Raw genomic sequence first — 19,437 nt, 5'->3', positions numbered from 1 at the left:
TCATAGGACACACATTGTTCTCTATTTGTATTACATTATATACATTTAAAGTTGAACCAAATCTCCAGGAAGAAAAGCACAGCAGTTGTACACAACAGTTGCCAGTGGGGTGGAGCAAACCAAGCTCTTTTTAAGCAAAACACATGAGCTGGGCCAGAGCACAGGAGTATCAGGCCATGTTGAGCTACAATAAACCCTAATGGCACATACTGCTGGTGTGGGATTTACATACACCATTTAAACACCACTCCCTAAATTCCCCCTCACTAAGTCAGCCAAACTCTAGGCAGTAACTGGCAAAACACTTCTCATGCATATCATCAATGGGTCTGTCTGCCATAGCAAATATTCACATGTATCATCATAGCAGAATGACTGCAAGGAATTTTTAGGGACAAGTTGGTTTTCAAGTGCCAGGATCCTGACAAGTGCCAGGTGTGGACAACCCAAGGGGCTGGATTTCTGTGCAGATCTTTGCTCTCCATGGTTGGTTTGAGTTTGTCTCAGAGCTCAGCCCTCACTGGAACAACTCCACCACTGCTGCCAGGCTCTTTTAAGAAAACCTCTCCACACTATGCAATGAATCCTGTCCTCAAGGGAGAAGGGCTCTGCCCTAGGAGGGGGTTTTGGCTCCACACCTGCAGGCCAATAGTCACTCTTAGCAAAAAGCAGCCTCTCACAATAAAATCACCATAACATTTGCAAATGGTCCCTCCCCTCCCCTTCATCATTCTCTCCTAATAATAGTATTAGAAGGACTGTTCAAAACACCATTTCCACATTGTGTGTTTCTCCCAGGTGCACACAGATACCCAGGGCCAAGGGGATGCTGCTCTCTTCAAGGCCTGTAGTCTTGGAGAAAACACAGGGCAGTTGGGGCTGGACCTCAGCTGCCTTCCCCAGCATAGCACAGTCCATCCTCCCCTCAGCAATGGCAGAAGAGAGAAATTCAACACTGAGAAATGTGAAACCTCAGGCAAACCCAAAAGCCAGCAGAGCAGGCGGCCAGCAGGGTCATGTGAGTATTCACTATGTGACAGCATGCTGCGTTCCATTAAACAGCAAGCACCTCCCAACCAAAGAACAGTTTCCAAAAATGTTAATTGTCCTGCAGTTGATTAACTGTCCAGCATCCAGACTCACATTTCCTCTGAGACTGAACCAGCGTGGGAGGGAAGCTGGCAGCTACCACGGGGAGCAAGTGCCAGTGTGTGATCCTGAAGTGCTCTCACAGCACGTTTGGGATAAATGGATTCCTCAGGGAGACTGAGGAATGAGGTATTTTCTGCTGAGTTTTTTGTTTGTTTTTTTTTCTTTTGCTTCATTTTTAGTGGATGGGGATTAGGATGAGAAGAAGTGGATGACTGTTTGTTTTTTAATCTGATGCTCATGCCCTGATTCTTTCAGGCAGGCTGACAGAATCAGACATACCACCTACCACATAAATATCTGTGTGTGGCAAACACCACTTTCTAACAGAAGGGATGCCTCCTCAGGGTTGCCTTGGCATACATTTCAACACATAGAGGGTCACTCTCAGACAACTTTTTTGTTTTGTTGCTGTTGTTACTCATTTGACTCTGCAAACAGGAGGGGGATTGAGCTGTCCCCACCTCCGAGAGCATGTGGCTGCCACACACGTCAGCCCCTTCCCAAAGGCCAGCATGGAGCAACAGAAATGATCTTGTTCCTGTAAGTCAACAAACAATGTTTAGAAAGGTCTGTGCTGTGGGAGGATTTCCTAACGTAATACAAGCCATCAGACATAAAACACATGCTTGCTCTGGTAGACTTAATAAAGCAGCTAGGCTGTGTAAGAAAACAGATACAGGAAAACATGAACTTTCAGCTGATGACTTCATCCCACAAGGGTCAAGTAGAAATCAAGGGCAGTGGTGGTTGGTAAGGGGAAGCTCTGGAGATTTCTTGGAGAACTTGAAAGGAAACTTGTAGGGTTTAAAAACAAAACCAACTTTTTTCTGAAAACAGCAAACCATAACAACAGAATACCAAACCAAAAAAACCCAAAACAAACAAACAAAAAACCCCACCAACAACACAAAAACCCCAGAAAAAGAGGAACATTTTCCCAGCACTGTACCACAAGAACATCACTCATAGGGAAAAGTGTTGGAAAACGGACATGAAATGAGCCACTGAAGAGCTTGTTTCACCCATTTTTTACTGTGTGGACAACGTAGAAACACATGAATGATATTGCCTCTCCCTTCACCACGTTCATCCATGTATTTTACTCAGGCAATAGCAGGGTAGATCAGGAAATGAGGTTAACACTCTTAAAAACACACACAAAAAGCCAAACCCAAAAAAACAAAGCACAAGCCACAGATCTGCCAAATCCCCAAATCCCAAGAAGTCATGAGTTTGAAGAAACTTAGTATTGTGGCAGCAATGGAAATTAGATCCTACTTACAAAGCTGTCATGAGAGGGACAAACACTCCAGAAAGGGTCAGGTTGCCCAGGCAGGCACCCAGGCTATTTGGTAAAAACAGACATTAAGAAAACTACCCAGTGAACCTTTTCCCCATGTTCTCAGCATAACTATGAAAATGAAACCTGATCCTGTTTTGTAGAAGCATCCAAGTAATCTGCTGGAGGCCAAGAGGAAAGCCTAGGGAATATTCACAGCTCTTGGCAGCACAGTCCTAGAACTGAATAGACCTTGACCTACCCCATTGCAGCCCTTCCCAGGTATGCCATTGTCTGCTTCAAACAAGCAGGGCTTTACAAATTTGGTTTTTTTTTCAAATACAGAGCTGAAGTCCTTGCACAGCACGCTGTAGTTACGCAAGTTTGACTTCTCCTCTGCCCATTACTTAGGCAGCAGAAGTCTGTTACTCACTTATTACCAGGAAAATCTTCCTCTCTACAACTTCAGGACCAATAAAAACAAACCATCAGCTAAATCTCCCAATTTAACACATAACAAAAAGTAGCATGATTCTACAGTCACAAATGAACGCAAAAAATACCTTAATACATTAAAAAAAACTCCTTCACATACACTTAACTTGCTTAATTCTTGCAATTAGCTTTAGCCAAAACCACCTTTTATCTACCTTAGGGTTTTGCAAAAACAAGGAGATGCACCAAAACTCCTATTTCCAGCACTTCAGTTGATTGCAGTATTGACCACTGAAGAGAGTAAGGATAAATATACTCAGAATGCCGCCCACACCACTGACTCCTTGCAGCTTCTCAAAAAACCTCTTTCCAAAAACTGAAGTTATTTAGAATACAGTACAACATTCATGGAAATAAAACATTAGTCATTGGCTCCGTAACCTGTCTCTCTGTAGTTACGGAAATCATAAGCAGAAATAAAAAAGCTGAAGTCGAAGTTACTGCAGTTCCACAGACTGTATAGAGTTATTTAGTACTGAAATGACTAAAAAAAAATTATTTACTAATTTTTGTTTAAAAAGTAACAGATTAGTAACAAAAGTACTTCAGTGTTCTTGACTGCAGAATCCAGAGGATGTAAGTTCAACAAACACCAGTTAATTTTCTGCAGACTTCTATAGTTATAAGGCCTGTAAGTATGCAATGTTTTTGTGTAACCTTGTAAAAGTATGTTTTTAATTCTTTAGTAGGCGTAGCTATATTGACCTGATGAAGTTTAAATTATGTTATTTTGTGAGGCTATTACTACTGACTTTCCAGACTTATGAAATAAAGCTGCTTCACTACTCCTGATGAGTCCAGACAGTGCCTCTGGGCACCTCAAAGCTCAGTGGCAGATTTAAAATACAATTCACAGGTCACTGTCCTCAGACAAAGCTTCAACTTAATAGAAGTCTATTGTGCTAACAACCCACTGAGTGCAATTATAACTTACAGTAATTTACATGCAAAGGAAGAAAAATCTTCCCAGTTAATCTATGACACTCATAGGGAGGTTTCTTTTCTGCTTCTGACCTACATTTCAGCTGCAACTGTCCTTGTGCTACTCTTTGACACCAGAAACTCCTTAGCCTCCCATCAGTGGATGTGCACTTCCCATTGCACCATACCAGAGCAACTGTGAGATCTCAGTACACTTCTCTACAGTAACATTAGGAGATTCATGTCACTCCAGCCCCATAAATATCTGAAGAAATTTTCTGTTTCTATAAGCTGATAGCAAAGTCTGAAAAGCAGAGAAGAAAATGCTGTAAATGTTTTCCCTTTAAACATGGTTGTTACCCAGCAACACAGTCAATAACTCTTCAAAACCCTTTTAAAACTAGCTTATTAGGAACTTTTAAGGACTTTTAAGTTGTACTTCTTAGTTGTTAAGGATATTATAGATTGTTCTGGCTTGGAAAGGATCTATAAAGGTCATCTAGTCCAACCCCACTGCAACAAGAAGGAGCATTTTCAACTATACCAGCATACCATTTTAAAGCCCTAAAAGTAATAACCTAGTCAACACAAGCAGTGAAGACTTTTACATGCTAATCTAGCTACTAGAACTGCAGTTCCAAGTATCAGTTCTACAGATTTCTTACCAATTCTACAGAAATTGCTTATAAAGAGATACTAAACTTCTATCATTTTGGCTGAGTTGAGTTGCAGGAAACACAATGGAGTAGATAACACACAGTGTAAAACATGAACTAAGCTAGAAGCTTTCATAAAATTCATTTCCTACCAGCTCTGAAAAAGCAAAGTTGTAGCAGAAGGTGGGCTTATTTTCTATCAAGTACGTCATTTTAAACACTTGTGATAGCAAGTGCAGGTGACAGCAGTTATCTGAATGATATGCTCAGATACTTAAGTTTGATTTGTCCCAGAAAAAAAAGAAAGGTTTTGAAGTTTCTCCATGTTTGCAGAGTTTTACAAAAATGCCGAAATGCCTTTCTGCGTGTCTGTACGTGCATGCAAAGGTCAACAGAAAGCCAAAAATCTGATATTTTGCCTTGGAAAAAGTCACAAATAGTCAAAAGTAAGGAAAACCTCAAAAACACCATTAGGAGTTTTGCTGCATTTTTGTGGTGCCTTTGGCATCCCCGTTCTTCGCATTTGTTGCTCTTCCCCTCAGCCCTGACTGCCACAGTGCATTCAGCTCTGCCAATCCCAGCAAAGCTCATCTTTCAAAGCACTACATGCTTATAAAAGTAATGTCCTCCCTACTTGCCAATCTCTCCATCTGCTGCCACAGCAGGGGTGTTGGGAAAACTTTGCTTAGATGTCACACTGCCTGTTACTGTATATTTTTGCCATCTGCTATTACCTTTACTCCCAATGCCTCACAAAAATAGCAGTGGCTCAAAATGGAAAACAATTCTTTTATCAGACGTTAAAAAAATATCATTAATTTGAATCATCACAGCTTTTTGATTGCTCTTGTATTCATACAAACATAGAAAATCAGCACAGACTAAGGAACAAAAAAGCAATGTCAGATTTGCATGGATATGAACCACTAAATACACTCAACAGTCCACCTAAGCCTATTTCTTACAAAAACACTTTTTTTTAAGCCATGATGGAGAACTTTTGACCTGGGCGAATGTCACACCCAAAGCCAAAACTTAAATTCATCACACAGCTTCTCACACTGTAATTTAATTTAAAGCCACACAATGTCCATCATAGAAACCCTCACACTTCCCAGAGCTGAAGAACAAGCATGCAGGAACAGAGGGCAGCCTCCACAGGGTACTGCTGTTGGAGTCCATGTAAATATTTACATCCACACCTGACAAAGCCCTGGATAAGGCTGGACATGCAATTCAAAACATGTCTGGCTACAAAGAAGCATTTTAAATTGAGGAAAACCAAACATCCTCTGTAGTCCAAATGGAGGCGCTGAAACTCAGCCACACAGCCAGACCCTAAAAGCCTTTAAGATGACCCAGAACATGGACATTTTTCCTACAGGGACAGCAGACCCAAGGCCCAGCTATGAAGCCCCAGCTCTTACCATCACACAGGTAAGAGACAGCAAAGAAAAAGCTGCCACCAGGAGCTTTGCAATCATATTGTTTCTTCTACAGGATTTTAAGACAAAACTCACCTTTGTGGGTGCTCCTGGAGCACTGCTCTGCTCGCCTCACGTCTCTCTGCATGTCAGGATCAAACACTCCTCGCTTCAGGGCAACTGAGGCAGAAGCTTGTGCCAGAGAAGGTATCTGCTTCCTAATCAGTTTGTAACTCCAAGCCACAATGCTGCAGAGCCCCATCCTGCTCTGACCTGACCCAGCAAGAGCCCAGGGGCTGCTGGTCACCAGTAATGACCCCCACCTGGGACCTGCACCTGAGCTGGCTCACCATTAGGCCTTCCCGGTGCACCTCATTGTGCCCCTAAACGGCTACCAACAGCTGGGACATCTTTACTTTAGTGTGCTACACCAGCACAATTGTCCTTGGCTCCCTGGCCAAAGGAGAAGCAACCACAGATACCACCTCTCTTTGGCTGAATATCACACCATGACTGGTGGCAGCATCTTCCCTGTGGGAGTGGGCCTGGGGTGCTCCCAAACTCACCCTGGGGACAGGGAGCAGCTGGGCCAGGGGGGCATTGGGAGCAGCACTGAGTGTGCAGGGCCAGGGCTGAGTGGGTCCTGTGAGAAGGGGCAGTGCAGGGCACAGCTGGTTCAAGCCCATTCTGGTGGACTGAGCCCTTTAGACTCACAGGTGGCACTTCAGAGGGACAGAGGTGAGAGACAGGAAAATGGAGGCCAGAGCAGGGAGAGGCAGAGGAGCATGGAGTGAAGAAGAGAGGCTGAAGGGGGGAAAAGAGGAGGTGCGGGGGGTTGGGTGAAGTTGTCTTTGTTTGTCGCCATCCAAACCTGTTTTAATTGTCAAGAAATTAAATTAATTTCCTCCCAGTTCAATCTGTTTCACCTGTGACAGTAATCAGTAACCAGTCCTTGTTCTTATTTTCTCCCCTAGCCACTGAAGGACAGAGCATCTGGGTGGGCACCTGGAATCTGGCCAGAGCTGATCCAATACAGGGGCTCAGGGCTCCTCTTGGTCTCTTTTCAACAATTAAAGAAATAAAGCCTGTATCTAGCTGTATCTAGGGTCCTGTGAGACCCTCAGTGTGGGACTATGACCCAAACATATTATTTGGAAGCACTGAAAAGGGCAAGTGATGAGTGGGAGATAAATCAGCTGACCAGGAGCTCCCCTGTGATGCTCCTCTGAATAATAGCAAAGCTGCACTCAGAGCTTGACAGACATATTCTGAAAAATAATTTGTTTTCTGTTGTCTGCAGAAGCTTACAGCAGTGGTAGAACCCACCTACACAGCAAAGCACTAGGCTTCTATACTTTACCTTTATAATAAATAAATAAACAAAATGCTTTTATTTCAGATTTAAAATGATGGAGGAAGCTGTTGTTGGAACCAACTGAAGGCTTTCAGATGCTTTTTCAGTAGAGTTATTGACCCATATTAACCAAAACCAGGCTCAGTACTTAGTGACGAGATACTAAAAGCATCCATGAAGCATTATCTCTCCTCTCTTCAGAGTAGTGATTTGGTGATGTTTCTTAAAAGAAGCAACATACTTCCAAGCAGGTTCTCCTCTTGCCCTTTTTCACCTGAGGTAAAGGTCCCAAAAATGCACAGAGCACTGCACAGTTTGTTTCCTCATCTAATCATTAACTACTCCAGCTAATTAGCAATAGCAAAGCCAATGTTTATATTTTCTGTTCCTTCAAGATCTGTTGCAGAACACTTCTCAAAGAAAAGTATAGATGCTTTTACCCACAGTTTTCCTAATAGCTGTTCATGTTAATCTTTAAGCATTCAACTCCTTGCTTTGTTTATGACATGGCAATATTATACTTTGCAAATAAGAAAAATGTGTTGGAAGAGATCTTCATCAGAATATTACATAATGAAAGTTGTGAATGCTGCAAAAGGAAAATAAGCCATTAAACAAGCATTTGCCACTGTTGGTTTCAGGTGGAGTAAAACTTTTATGCAGACTTGAGAAGCCACCACCAGATACACAGTATTTTGGCAAATAACTACCTAGCAGGAGCAATCCACTTCATTTAACTGGAGATTGCTGCTTTCAAAGCAGCAGCTCAGAAAGGAACACTTGTTCTGGGAAAAGGAAGAACTGAAAATGTATATATCTCATGCTTGAGAATGAAACATGGGCATAAATTGGTCCCCTTGGGTACCCAAATTCAGAGCATGTTCATCATGGAGAACAAACTTTTAATCTTCGAGCAAGTGAACATGTAACAGCTAAATACTTCTAACATACTGCCTGGTCAAGAAGCCTGGAGAACTTGTTTCCAATAAATGTAAGCAAGATCACAGCATGCACAGAGGAAATAACTTTTGATGTACTGTGGATTTCTCTTCTGTATTTGTAAGAAAAACTTCAGTAGATTCAAGCAAAAGAACAACTGATCTGGTAAAGATCAAGTGACAAAGCTTTCAACATCTTTGATATTTCTGCACGTCCCATGTTGAATAGCACATGAAAAATTAGCAGAGTGTTTATCAGAAAATTATTTGCCTTCAGGAACCACAACGAACTTTGTCTCCTGCCAAATTTTGACAACTTGAAAAGTCTTAATTAAAAAATAATTTAAGATGAAACATTAAACTGTTATCTGGTTTTGGGAAAGGAGGCAGAAGGGACAGTCTAAGCAGTTCTTTGTTATAACAGTCTGGGGTTTTATGAATACAAATTCTAAAAATTTCAATTAAACTCCAAATAGAACAAGGGTAAAAACCCAATCCAAAATTAAGTATCTAATAGAGCCTTAAAAAATTAACACATTTTCATACAGCATTTGATTTAATGCTCATTTTATCCTGCATAGCATAATCACAAAAACTGAACACCATTAGATGCAAAGATGCACCTTTCTGTGAACATATCAATCAAGCATATCAATCGTAACCAATCAAGCAAATGACTATTTCCTTAACTTAATTCTTCAAGAACAACAACCCATCTGAAGAAACTGTGCCCTAATCCAAACTGGCCTTGTAAGTACAATGTGAGGTTTATGTTGTGTTTGTGCTTAAAAGTTTAATTCCTCAGACTGGCCAGCAATAACCATCAGCATCTGTGCCTTCACTGCCATAGTTTTTAAGTCCAACACAAAAAAGCAAAGGAAATACAAGTCTGTCTGAAAATTTACAAAGCTTCAAAATTTCCCAATAGTATTTGTTTGAAGCTTGACTGCTTACCAGAAGAGAGTAGAAATGAGAGCCAAGTATGGAAGAGCCAAGATCTAGGAGAGGTGAGCAGACACTACCAGCAGCCAAGAGAGGCAGCAGTGCCAGAAGTGTTACTTCCAGTTTCCAGTCATGACATTTAAATCTTAAAAAAAAAAAAAAAGCAACCCAAACCAACAAAAAACCACACACACACACACATAGAAAAACCCAAAAAACCCCAAAAGAAAACCCAAACAAACCAAATCTCTCATCCACACCAAGAGTTCTGGACACTCTCCATATTTATCACTCCTAAGAAAAGAAGTGAATCTTGTGCTTGTGCAAGTAAAAAGCTTATGAAACTGCATGTCACATTTATAAACGAGCCCTTTCTAGCATTTGGAGTCCAAAAGTGTAATGGAAAGAAATTGCAGAATGGAGAATTTGCTACCACTTTCAGTGAAGATAAACAAGTGCTAGAGGCATGCTCAGGAGCCTTCCTACAGGGCAGATGCCTTTAGCATTCCAGCTTGCTGGCTGTTGTCACTGTTCAGTGCAAGAAGAAACACTGCTGGGACAAAGTTAATTTTAATATAGCTGCAGAAAAATGTCCATTGGCTACCAGGGATTAGTTACTAGCTTTCTCCCCTCCAGTTCCCAAGGAAGATTCAAATCTGCCAGCAATTTAGCCTTACTGACCGTGTTAGGTTTATTTGTACTGATTTCTAAATGCTGGACAGACTACATAAAAAAATGTATTTCAGTAAAAAAGGAAGCAGCATTTTTAGTACTGAATTGTCATTGCTAAGCATCCAATGTTGCATTCAAATATTTCTGAGTAAGGATCTTTTTAGCATCAGGCAACAGCAATGTTGCAAAGAGGTGAGCTTGGGCACAAAAAAAAAAAAGGATGACTTTTCAGAAAACAAAACCTGTTTTGCTGCACAGTATAAAGACTCCTGGTAGAGGAAAAAGTTGTCAGTGCTTTGTTCTATCTGAACTTGAATTTTCCTTTGCTTTAAAATATCATTCTTGGATTCTACCTTCCTCTTCCATAAGTTATTCACTTCACATACAGCAAGATTTACTGAGTAATTAAGGTCTCTTCTGTTATCATCCCCCAGTCTTTCCCACTTAACACACTTGTGCATATACAGCAGGAGACTGCATTTTCTATGGACAATTTTAGTTTTGGGATCTATAACCCAGTGCTGTGGGCAATTCAGGGCTCTTCAAATCTTTTCTTCATAGATGACAAACTACGATTTTTCTAATAGCAAAAAAAGTGTAACAATATCAACATCACAAGTCATAGTCCTAGAGCTGTGACAATAGTGGCAACATTATTTCTTAAAACATTCATCACCCATTGTTAGAAGTGACAAATTTTTATTTTGTTACATAATTAGTTCTTTTTCACATACTACGTTTTGCTTTTTACATCTCTTATTTTCCATTAAGTTGTAAAACAGTTTTGGCACAAACTATGCAATTTCCATCACAATGTATTAATCTTCATATTTTCAGACATCTGGAATTGTTCTGCATTTCTCAGTAGAGCAAATATTGGCTTAATTTTACTCCTTACAAGAATGGAGAAACTTGACACTAGATGCTGTGACTAGGACATTAGTTTCTGTATCTTCATAGTGAGGTATCTTAATTTTCCAACATAATTCATATCTACTCTATCTGTCAAAAGAAACTAATGGAATACTTCTTGTAATTATACCTCAATATGTTTTATAGAGCACTGGGAACAAGAAATATACTGCAAATATACTTAAGTGTAATTCCAAGAAATTCAGAGTGATTTCTGGACTGTTTGGTAAAAAAATATCCAAAAAACAACATGAGAGAGTGCAACAATCTATCTCCTTCAAGGCTGAGAACCTGGTTGACGATGAGAAGCTATGAGTTTGTTTTGGTTTCCCTTATGGTTGTGTTGCTATTAGATCTTATTACAGTAGTTTAATATCCAAGTCCATTTTTTAATAGTGTATTTTCTCAAAGGTGAGAGGAAAAACACTCAAAATAACTATTAGTTTTGTCAATATCACATCCTAATAGTTGTGCCAATACTAAAAAAAATGGCATATGACTGTTCTGCTAATTTATTTTGCTTTATAGCACAGAACATTTCAGTTGGAAGGGACCTACAGTGATTATCAAGTCCAACAGTCTGACTGCTTCAGGGCTGAGCAAAGGTTTAAGCACTTATTACTGGCATTGACAGGCCTGGAGCATCAACCACCTCTAGGAAGCCTGTTCTGGTGTATGGCCATCCCATCACTACAGAAATGCTTCCTGATGTCCAGTCCAAATCTCCTCAGGAGCATCTTTGAACCGCTCCCAGCTGTCCTCACAGAGAAGAGATCAGCACCTCCCTGCCTCCTCTCCTCCAGAAGCTGCAGAGAGCAATGAGGGTTCATGTCATCCTCACAGCTAAGTCCAAATCAAAATTAGAACTCATTTCTCTTTTAAGCATTTCACACATTCTTTGAAAATTTCCCCTACACATCTTTAATTCTCCACTTACAGAGAAGCTGTAGAAAACACTGCAAATGCCAATATGAAAGTCTATTTGCTTTTCCCATCTTGTCAAATCCTCAAGAATTTTGCAGGAACTCCAAATAAAAAGACAAACCTTTCTTTTGCTCAGAGGCCTGTGACAAAAAGGAAACAGGTTCTTAAATATAAAAGGCAGCTCAAGCAGTGAGCAGACTTGTCTGGAATCAAACCTTGGCCTGCTTCACAGTACAAACTTCTGAGCATCCTTCCCCACCACCACATCTTTCTGTACCAGCCTGCAACAGTACTCATACACCTACTGTACAAATCCTCATTTTGTTCAGATTTAAAAATGTCTACTCTACCATGTGGCTTGGTTGGAGTGGGGTCAAACAGTCTCACTGTTAACCTTTACACAGCTTGAAGAATCCATTTCTTAGAAGACATTTTCAGAGTATAGATCAGCAGTTTTGCTCTTCTGACTGAGAGCAGAGAGGTAATGAGCACCTGGCTGGTGAAAGAATTCCGTTCATGAAGCAGTCCTGTTCATGCCATGCCAGCTTCTGGGAACACTGCTTGCAGCACAGGGAGAGCAGCCACTTACCTCTGCTGCTCCTCCTCTTTCCCACACCATATTTAACACTCTGCTGACTGAATCTACATGGTGGTCCATTAGAAGCAATATTCCCAAACAAATGGTCCACAAAAGGAACTACCTTGTTCCAGACCTCTGTAGTCCATTATTGCTCAGGGATTGGAAACACCAGCCTGGACAGTTTCCATGTAGTTTATGCCAATGCCTTGTGAGTTGGCTCTCAGCACCATGCCCTTCGCTTGTCCTCAACGGAAGAGTTGATTTGTGACCTTCCCAGACTTGTACCCACACCTGCAATTCTCAGAAGGCATTCAGAAAAATAACTCTGAGATATTTAAGGTCAGTAAGCAAGGAATACTGCAATTTAAGTGGAGACCTGTGCATATAAAATAGTTAACAAAGAAAATGCATTAGGGCAGAATAGTGACACGCCTGAGTGCACTAAGTGAGGTAAGTAATATTAAACTTGTCTGTCTGCTTGACATGTAGTGATACAAGACTGATTTAACATGATGTACACATTACCTCAGCATGAAAGCTATGCTTCTGGCTGTCTACGGACTGGTTACGTGGTCACCATCCCAAACAAAGAAACCCTGTTTTTTTCCCTTCTCTAACTGAAGGGATAGTACAACCACCATCATGAAAGAGTACATATAACTCTCCTGCTAACCACACCAAAATGTATACAGTCATTAAAATAGGAAGACCAAAAAAATGAATAAAACTCATGTAAGCCAAACCATTAAAACCTGTTATGAGTTGAACCTGAGATAATTTAACTCTTTTCCTGTTAATTTTTAAAGACAAGTACCTCTAAAAGCATTCCACTTTAGAAGACAGACAAATAAATTGTATATAATATGAAAATAGTAAAACACACAGCACTGTGAAGGAAACATATTGCAATTGTGTCAAATACTGCTTTTTATATTTTATTAACAAGCAAGCATCCCTGGAATTGGGTCTATATAAAAAATATTCATTGACCAACCAGAATACAAGTGAGTTATATAAATTTATTTATGCAACACTGATTAGTTTGAAAATTCCCATGTTTAATGTTTAAATTTCATCTTGTATTTTAAAAAAAAAAAAAATCACTAAAAGGACACAACCCACAAAAATACAATCTGTATCTGCTCTATATTTACAGATAACTGGTCACTGTTAAGGCACAGATTTAAAACTAACATTTTTATGTAGTAAGTCAAATATTTGTGCATAATATAACTAACAATACGGTACATTGTACTGTCATATTCCCTTTGTGGAATCAAAATAAGTGAGAAATTTTTTTTAGTCCAGTGTGTTCTTTTTTTTTTTGTGAGAAGCCCTGTTGAAAACTAATGCTGTTAATGGGAAATTCTTCACTTTTGTGTAGATGATATAAGCACTGCTCAGTAAAAGACCACATCAACTTAATAATGCAATAAAATTCAGACTGAGTATAGCATTGTCTAGATACATAGTATGTACTTATGAAAGACTAAAAATGTAAAAGTGTAAAGGTTTTTTCTTGATGCTTTTAAGTTGAGGCAAAATAAGCAAGAAGGGGTTGCAGAAAATTCTGTAAAAAGTGTTGCTGAATATTTATTTTGTAAAAAATATTTTATAAAATTAACAGGACTGAATACAGTTTGATTTGCATACACTGGTCTTGCAAATGCAAGCATTTAAATGACAGCTTATCTGTAAGCACATAAGTAATCCATGTAAATGGAACTCCCTAAATGCTTAGAAGGAGAAGTGTAAGTAGCTTTAGAATTAGAAGGTGTGGCTTCCACAAGGTTTTCCATCAAGTTGCTCCTGCCTGTGTAACACATACAGGCAAGTATCTGCTAGATATATGGATACTGACTTTTGGCATTTTATCAGAATACTTTTTATGTGAACAACTGTGTGTGTACAGGATGCTGTTTCAGTCGTTCAGCAGTAAACCCAGAGGAACGTAACTGCTACTCCATCCAAAGGGGAACACTCCCAGCTATACACCACTAAGTAGGCATGGCCAAAATTAGTACTGAACAGGTAATTTTTTTTGCTAACCACAAGACTCATTATTATTGCTTGATCATCTATAACAACCTCAAGTAATAGTTTCTTCGAATTCCCTTTGTGTGTGCAAATTTCTCTATACATCATTTTGTATTCTCACCTTAAAAGAATCAATCATCCATGGAAAGTGTCAAAACTATTTCTCACCCGCTTTTGCATAAAAACCAACTACTGTAGATGTTTTTCTAATGCCTTCTGTTAAGAGCACTTGACAGTGGTTTATGTCCATCTCAAAAGGCTTGTACACTGAACATAAATAACACATTACAGTAGAAGTAATTCACAATATTTCTTATGGGAATGCTTTTCAACAAACTAATGCTTGGAAACTTCGTATTGCATTGCGCAAAGAGGCACTTTATGAATTTCTTCATTATATCAGACCCTTCATAAACCCAAAACTAGACATCTGTAAAGACAGAGGAATAATCTTGCCAAATTATTTGGACTTTCACAGTATAAGAACGCATCACTTAGCTCTAGCCACTTATGGTATGGACTCCTTTGTTGAACATAACTTGTTTCAGAAATAGTTCATCTCCAGAGTTTTAAACACTTCTGCAGCTGACAATTACAAATCTAGATTGAACAAAACAGATGCTTTTACACCTATTTTATGTAGGTCGCTCAATTGCTGCATGCATAGTCATGTAAGTAATATGTGTCATTTATTAAATGGCAACAGTGCTGTCTTGTCAAATTAGATTAGTTGTCTGTTTAATCAAACTGACAGCCCAGAGCTCTAGTTTGATGAATGCCTTTCATTCTCTACCATAAATCTGCAGTAGATCAGTTGAATCTTTTATGTATTGTTGGTGTATAGAATCTAAAAATAAAAAAGACTGACATAAATAAGTGTCCTTTAGTGGCAGGGTGATAAAAAATAGCCCTTTGCTTTGAGACAACCGTTAAAAACAGTTTTAGTATAACAGGCAGCAGTTAAGTATGATGACTGCAAAGGGTTAATATTGCAAGGTCCATTTTGGTCTTTCATTGCATCTATTACAGTAAATGAGTATTATTGCAATCAGCGTTACTGCTTCATAAGAGCATGATAGGATTGGTCCACTACCAAGTGGCTTGATTTAGGAACAATCTCTTCAGATAACTATGGGGGAGATAGAGAGGGAAAAGTCTGCATAAGAACCAGTTTCTAGTACCATTATAGTGAGATGTGACTTAATGCAGGAACACCTGAAAAAAATTTGATTAGTGCCAATACAAAAATTGATATGGAAATGAAAGAGAGAAACTTCCACAGGACAAGAAATCAGAACACGTAAAGTGCAGAAAGACCTCAATAATTATTTTAAGCAGTACCAGAAAAATCCATCTTGATAAAACCAAAATCTATGCTCTCTGGCATCCCAGCTCTTCATTCTTCCTTCATTCAACAAAGTAAAAATTCAGTGCATACATTATAGTTATAGGTAATAAAATACTAAACAAAGAACCCTATATTATTATTATAATTATTATTGCAAATTCCGTCCAATCTACACACATAAAACGTAACCCACATTTGGTGTTTTGAAAGACAACAGACAGAACGTGTTTTCTCTGCTTTTTTTGGCACAGTATTGTGCAGACAAATGCTTTGGTCCTTAACACCCAAACTCCCAAAGTGCAGAGGGTGGTGTGCAGTGAAGGCTGTCCACAGGATTTCTATGTCCATCTTTAGAGCTGACTTTTGGGCCACAACTTAACTTACTGCTACCAGCGGCCGCTGACACTAGCAATGTCCGAATGGTACTGACGTGGCAGTCTTCCACTAGCTCCACCTTCAAGAAATGAGGCACGTATGTTTGATGGGTCAAAGAGCTTTCTTCGACTTTTATTCAGCTCTGCAAACGTTACACACACAAAATATTTCTCAGAAATTAACTCAGATATATTTTGGCCTAAACCAAAAGGAAAATTTGAATTCATATCTAGGCAAAAAAAAAAAAAAGGCAGAAGAGTATAAACTGAAATTTAATAAAAATAAACGTGTGTTACAATAAAGAAGAACACTCTTCTTCTCATAGAGATTAATTGCCTAGACAATGCAATATGAAATCTTGTGCTATTTATTACCATTAGAAAAAAAATCTAGTTAGATATTACATGCCACAACACATTGTAAGAAATTACATTTGGCCTTTGTCTGTCTGCACGTAGGATACATGACAACCTTTTCATTAAAGTGCAATGGAAAAATTCCAGATAAGAGACAGATGTTTGTTTTTAAGCCTATACATTTTGGAGAAACAACTGGCCTTGGGGAAAAAACAAAACCAAAAAAAAAACCCCCAAAAATCAAACAACCCACAAAACCGAACAGAAATCGACTGAATCGACTGAAGCCTTCCCTCAACCCAGGCATTTTTTTCCAGTAGGATGACTGCTCTGGTAATCAGTAAAGTGGAGGGCTGGGAACAAAAAGCCTGAAAATGCCAGTTCTGAACAGCCATACAGACAGCAGAGACTCTAATCCCACAGGTTCTACGATGTACTGAAATGAGGCAACCAGGTGCCACTAATTGCCAGGTAGTGGGCATGAGCTTGTGTCAAGCCCACCTGTGCCTGATTAGGGCGGGCCCCCACTGCGGTTTTATTGGCCCCCTGGTCCTGCTCATGCGCAGTGGGGGCCTGCCTTAATCAGGCACAGGTGGGCTGGACACAAGCTCATGCCCACTACCTGACAATTAGTGGCACCTGGTTGCCTCATTTCACTACACTACGACCCACAGTCTTAGGTCATAATACAAAGTTCACAGTGTGCTGTGAAACAACCTTTCCATCAAGCTCCAGCTTTACAAGGCAACACAGGTCTATGCAACTGAAATCTTATTTGGTAACACAAAAGCTCCATAAAGCTCTTTTAAGTGCCTAGGGGCAAGTAGATTTGACCTCTTCTGATTAGACCTTACTTTTCACTCTTTTGAAAGTCCTTTGTCAACTACAAAGATACAACTCAAGTGAGAAGAAAATAAAGAATACTTAAAACAAATGACAATCTGTGTTACCTACCTGAGATTGCAAGCAGCATTTTTCTTCTGGCACCAAAAGTGGTAATTCCCAACTCTTTCAAATCTTGATCAGTAAGAGTAAGGAATGTCTGCAGATCAATCTAGAGTAAAATGAAAGCAGAAAATTATGCAAAATATGTTTTCCCCTAAAAGTATTAAGCCATAATATGGGTCTGAAAAGCTCTACAATTTTTTTCCTACTGCATTTTACAGTTACTTTGCCAACCTATTCTTTGGATGTAAACAGCAATTATTGCTTTCCAATGGCTTCTTCACAGCTGTCCAATTTGCTATTCTGCACTTCTGATAAGAAGAAACTAAAAAATGATGAGTTTTAGAAAAACCAAGTTAATTAATCTTATTGATTTGTTACTCTTGAGATTTTAAGTATTGCTTTAGTCTATTTGGAAGTAACCAGGTAGGTCTGTAGGTATGGCAGATGGTTCAGACTATAGTCAGTTAGCAGAGGATGATAAACTCAACCACTGGTGACACATTTTATTTAAAGCACAGTGTATTTCTCTTAATGGTTTTGGTCAAGAGACAGAACAACTGCTGCTGGAAAACATGCTGCGAGCACAAAGTTGTCTTTCAAAGGAATGCTAACCTCTTGCTGTTGGAATACATCTGTGTATTTGCCCAAACCAAGTTTGCTGAAAAGCTCTGGCAGGTCAGATCCCTTAAACAAACTGTTCAGGTTACAGCCATTGCTTCCTGTCAGCGAGGAGATGCAGTCCATATAATTACTGCTACTGAGATAGTGTTCAGCTGAAAGAGAACAAGTGCACTTTTTAGTCATGTCACAGGCATGCACAATTTTCTGTCATGTCAATATCATGTTCAGTTACATCATTAAGTTAAGAAAATATTTAAATCTATCATTAAGGGGAAAAAAACCCCTCAGGGGTCTGAGAGAATGAACAGCATAAAGGAATTTTTTTCTTAATTAAGTTCCAGTATTTGTTTTCTGTAGCAAGAAACAAAACAACAAAAAAACCCACCACACTACATGAACTGTCACACAGATACAGACAGGAATTCATGCAAAGGGAAGAGCTGCAAGACCCCATTTCTTATCCTCATCTTAAACCCTTTCCTCTTCATGGAATAGACTGGAAACTCAATTGCACACAAATGCAACCAGCTTTTTATGGCTGGATGGAGAAAATACCATGATGGAACAACTCCTGGTAAAGGAACTACCTAGTAGCTACACAATTTGGCTATTATTTTAGTATAATAGAGAAAAAATTAAATGCAATCATTTTAAAGGGGACCAAAATCTGAAAATAAACTCCCTACACAGTATTAAATAGCATTCAAAAATGTGTATCTTTAAAAAAGTTTCCAGGATATTAAAAAACTGGAAAAAAAAAAAAAGATTTAGCAGTGCAATTCCTTTCCACGTGGCATGCATACTGATAGTATGTAATCACAGAGTTCATAATCATTTTTCCTCATGCTGCATAAGAAAAAGATAACTCCCAGGGAGTGCATCAGGCACCTGTGTAAATGGGGCCCCTGCAAGTGCTCCCTCTCTAGCTACAGACATGGGATAGAGTAGCAGTGAATGCATCTGAGGCTTATAGGAGGTAAAGGATACTCTGCTAGGTGAGGATGTGAAAACACAGCTGGCTATTCTGCATTTCTTATTTTCTGGGCACAGATCACTTAGAAACTTTTGGGACTGGATTTACAGGGTTTGGAGAATTTCTATCAACATCGGCTCCATTTCAGAAAGTTTTAAAATACATCTAACTCTTCAGTGCTGAAAATGTGAACGTTAAGTTTGACAAATGAAGCAATAACTAAGTTGATGTTTGACACTTTAGAAAGTGGTGCCCCAATTTCTCCACTTTCATAATAAGTTAACACTAAAAATACTCAAGGTGAAATTCATGATCCTACACTCAGGCCAGATGATGCAAGATCATGTATCAAAAACTTAATACTAAAAATTATTTCTTATTGTTGCAGTCAGGGAGTATTATCTTAAAACAAAGAAGATCAACTCATTACTATTTCTTTTGTCCTTCCTCCACCCACTGCATCTTCTGGGAAAGCTACAGTTGCTATAGAACAGAGCTTCCCACAGCCAATGTGTTCAAGTTTAATTTTC

General features: G+C 39.3%; 1 protein-coding gene across 3 annotated transcripts in view; it reads right to left on the bottom strand.

Moving 5' to 3' along the window:
* Positions 1 to 13,249: 13,249 nt before the first annotated feature.
* Positions 13,250 to 19,437, bottom strand: part of BICC1 (BicC family RNA binding protein 1) — a 97,279-nt gene continuing 91,091 nt past the window's right edge. For all 3 annotated transcript variants that reach the window (XM_030453629.1, XM_030453630.1, XM_030453632.1), the window contains exons 19-21: positions 17,926 to 18,086; positions 17,320 to 17,419; positions 13,250 to 16,151 (exon numbers count right to left, since the gene is read on the bottom strand). In XM_030453629.1, the coding sequence (XP_030309489.1) occupies positions 16,021 to 16,151; positions 17,320 to 17,419; positions 17,926 to 18,086 (392 nt within the window). In that variant the 3' untranslated portion in view covers positions 13,250 to 16,020. The remainder of the gene's footprint in view (positions 16,152 to 17,319; positions 17,420 to 17,925; positions 18,087 to 19,437) is intronic.

This window comes from Calypte anna, chromosome 6, assembly GCF_003957555.1.
Source record: "Calypte anna isolate BGI_N300 chromosome 6, bCalAnn1_v1.p, whole genome shotgun sequence".
Lineage (NCBI taxonomy): Eukaryota > Metazoa > Chordata > Aves > Apodiformes > Trochilidae > Calypte > Calypte anna.
Note: the sequence above shows the minus strand (reverse complement) of the source record. Positions and strands in the feature narration are given on the sequence as shown.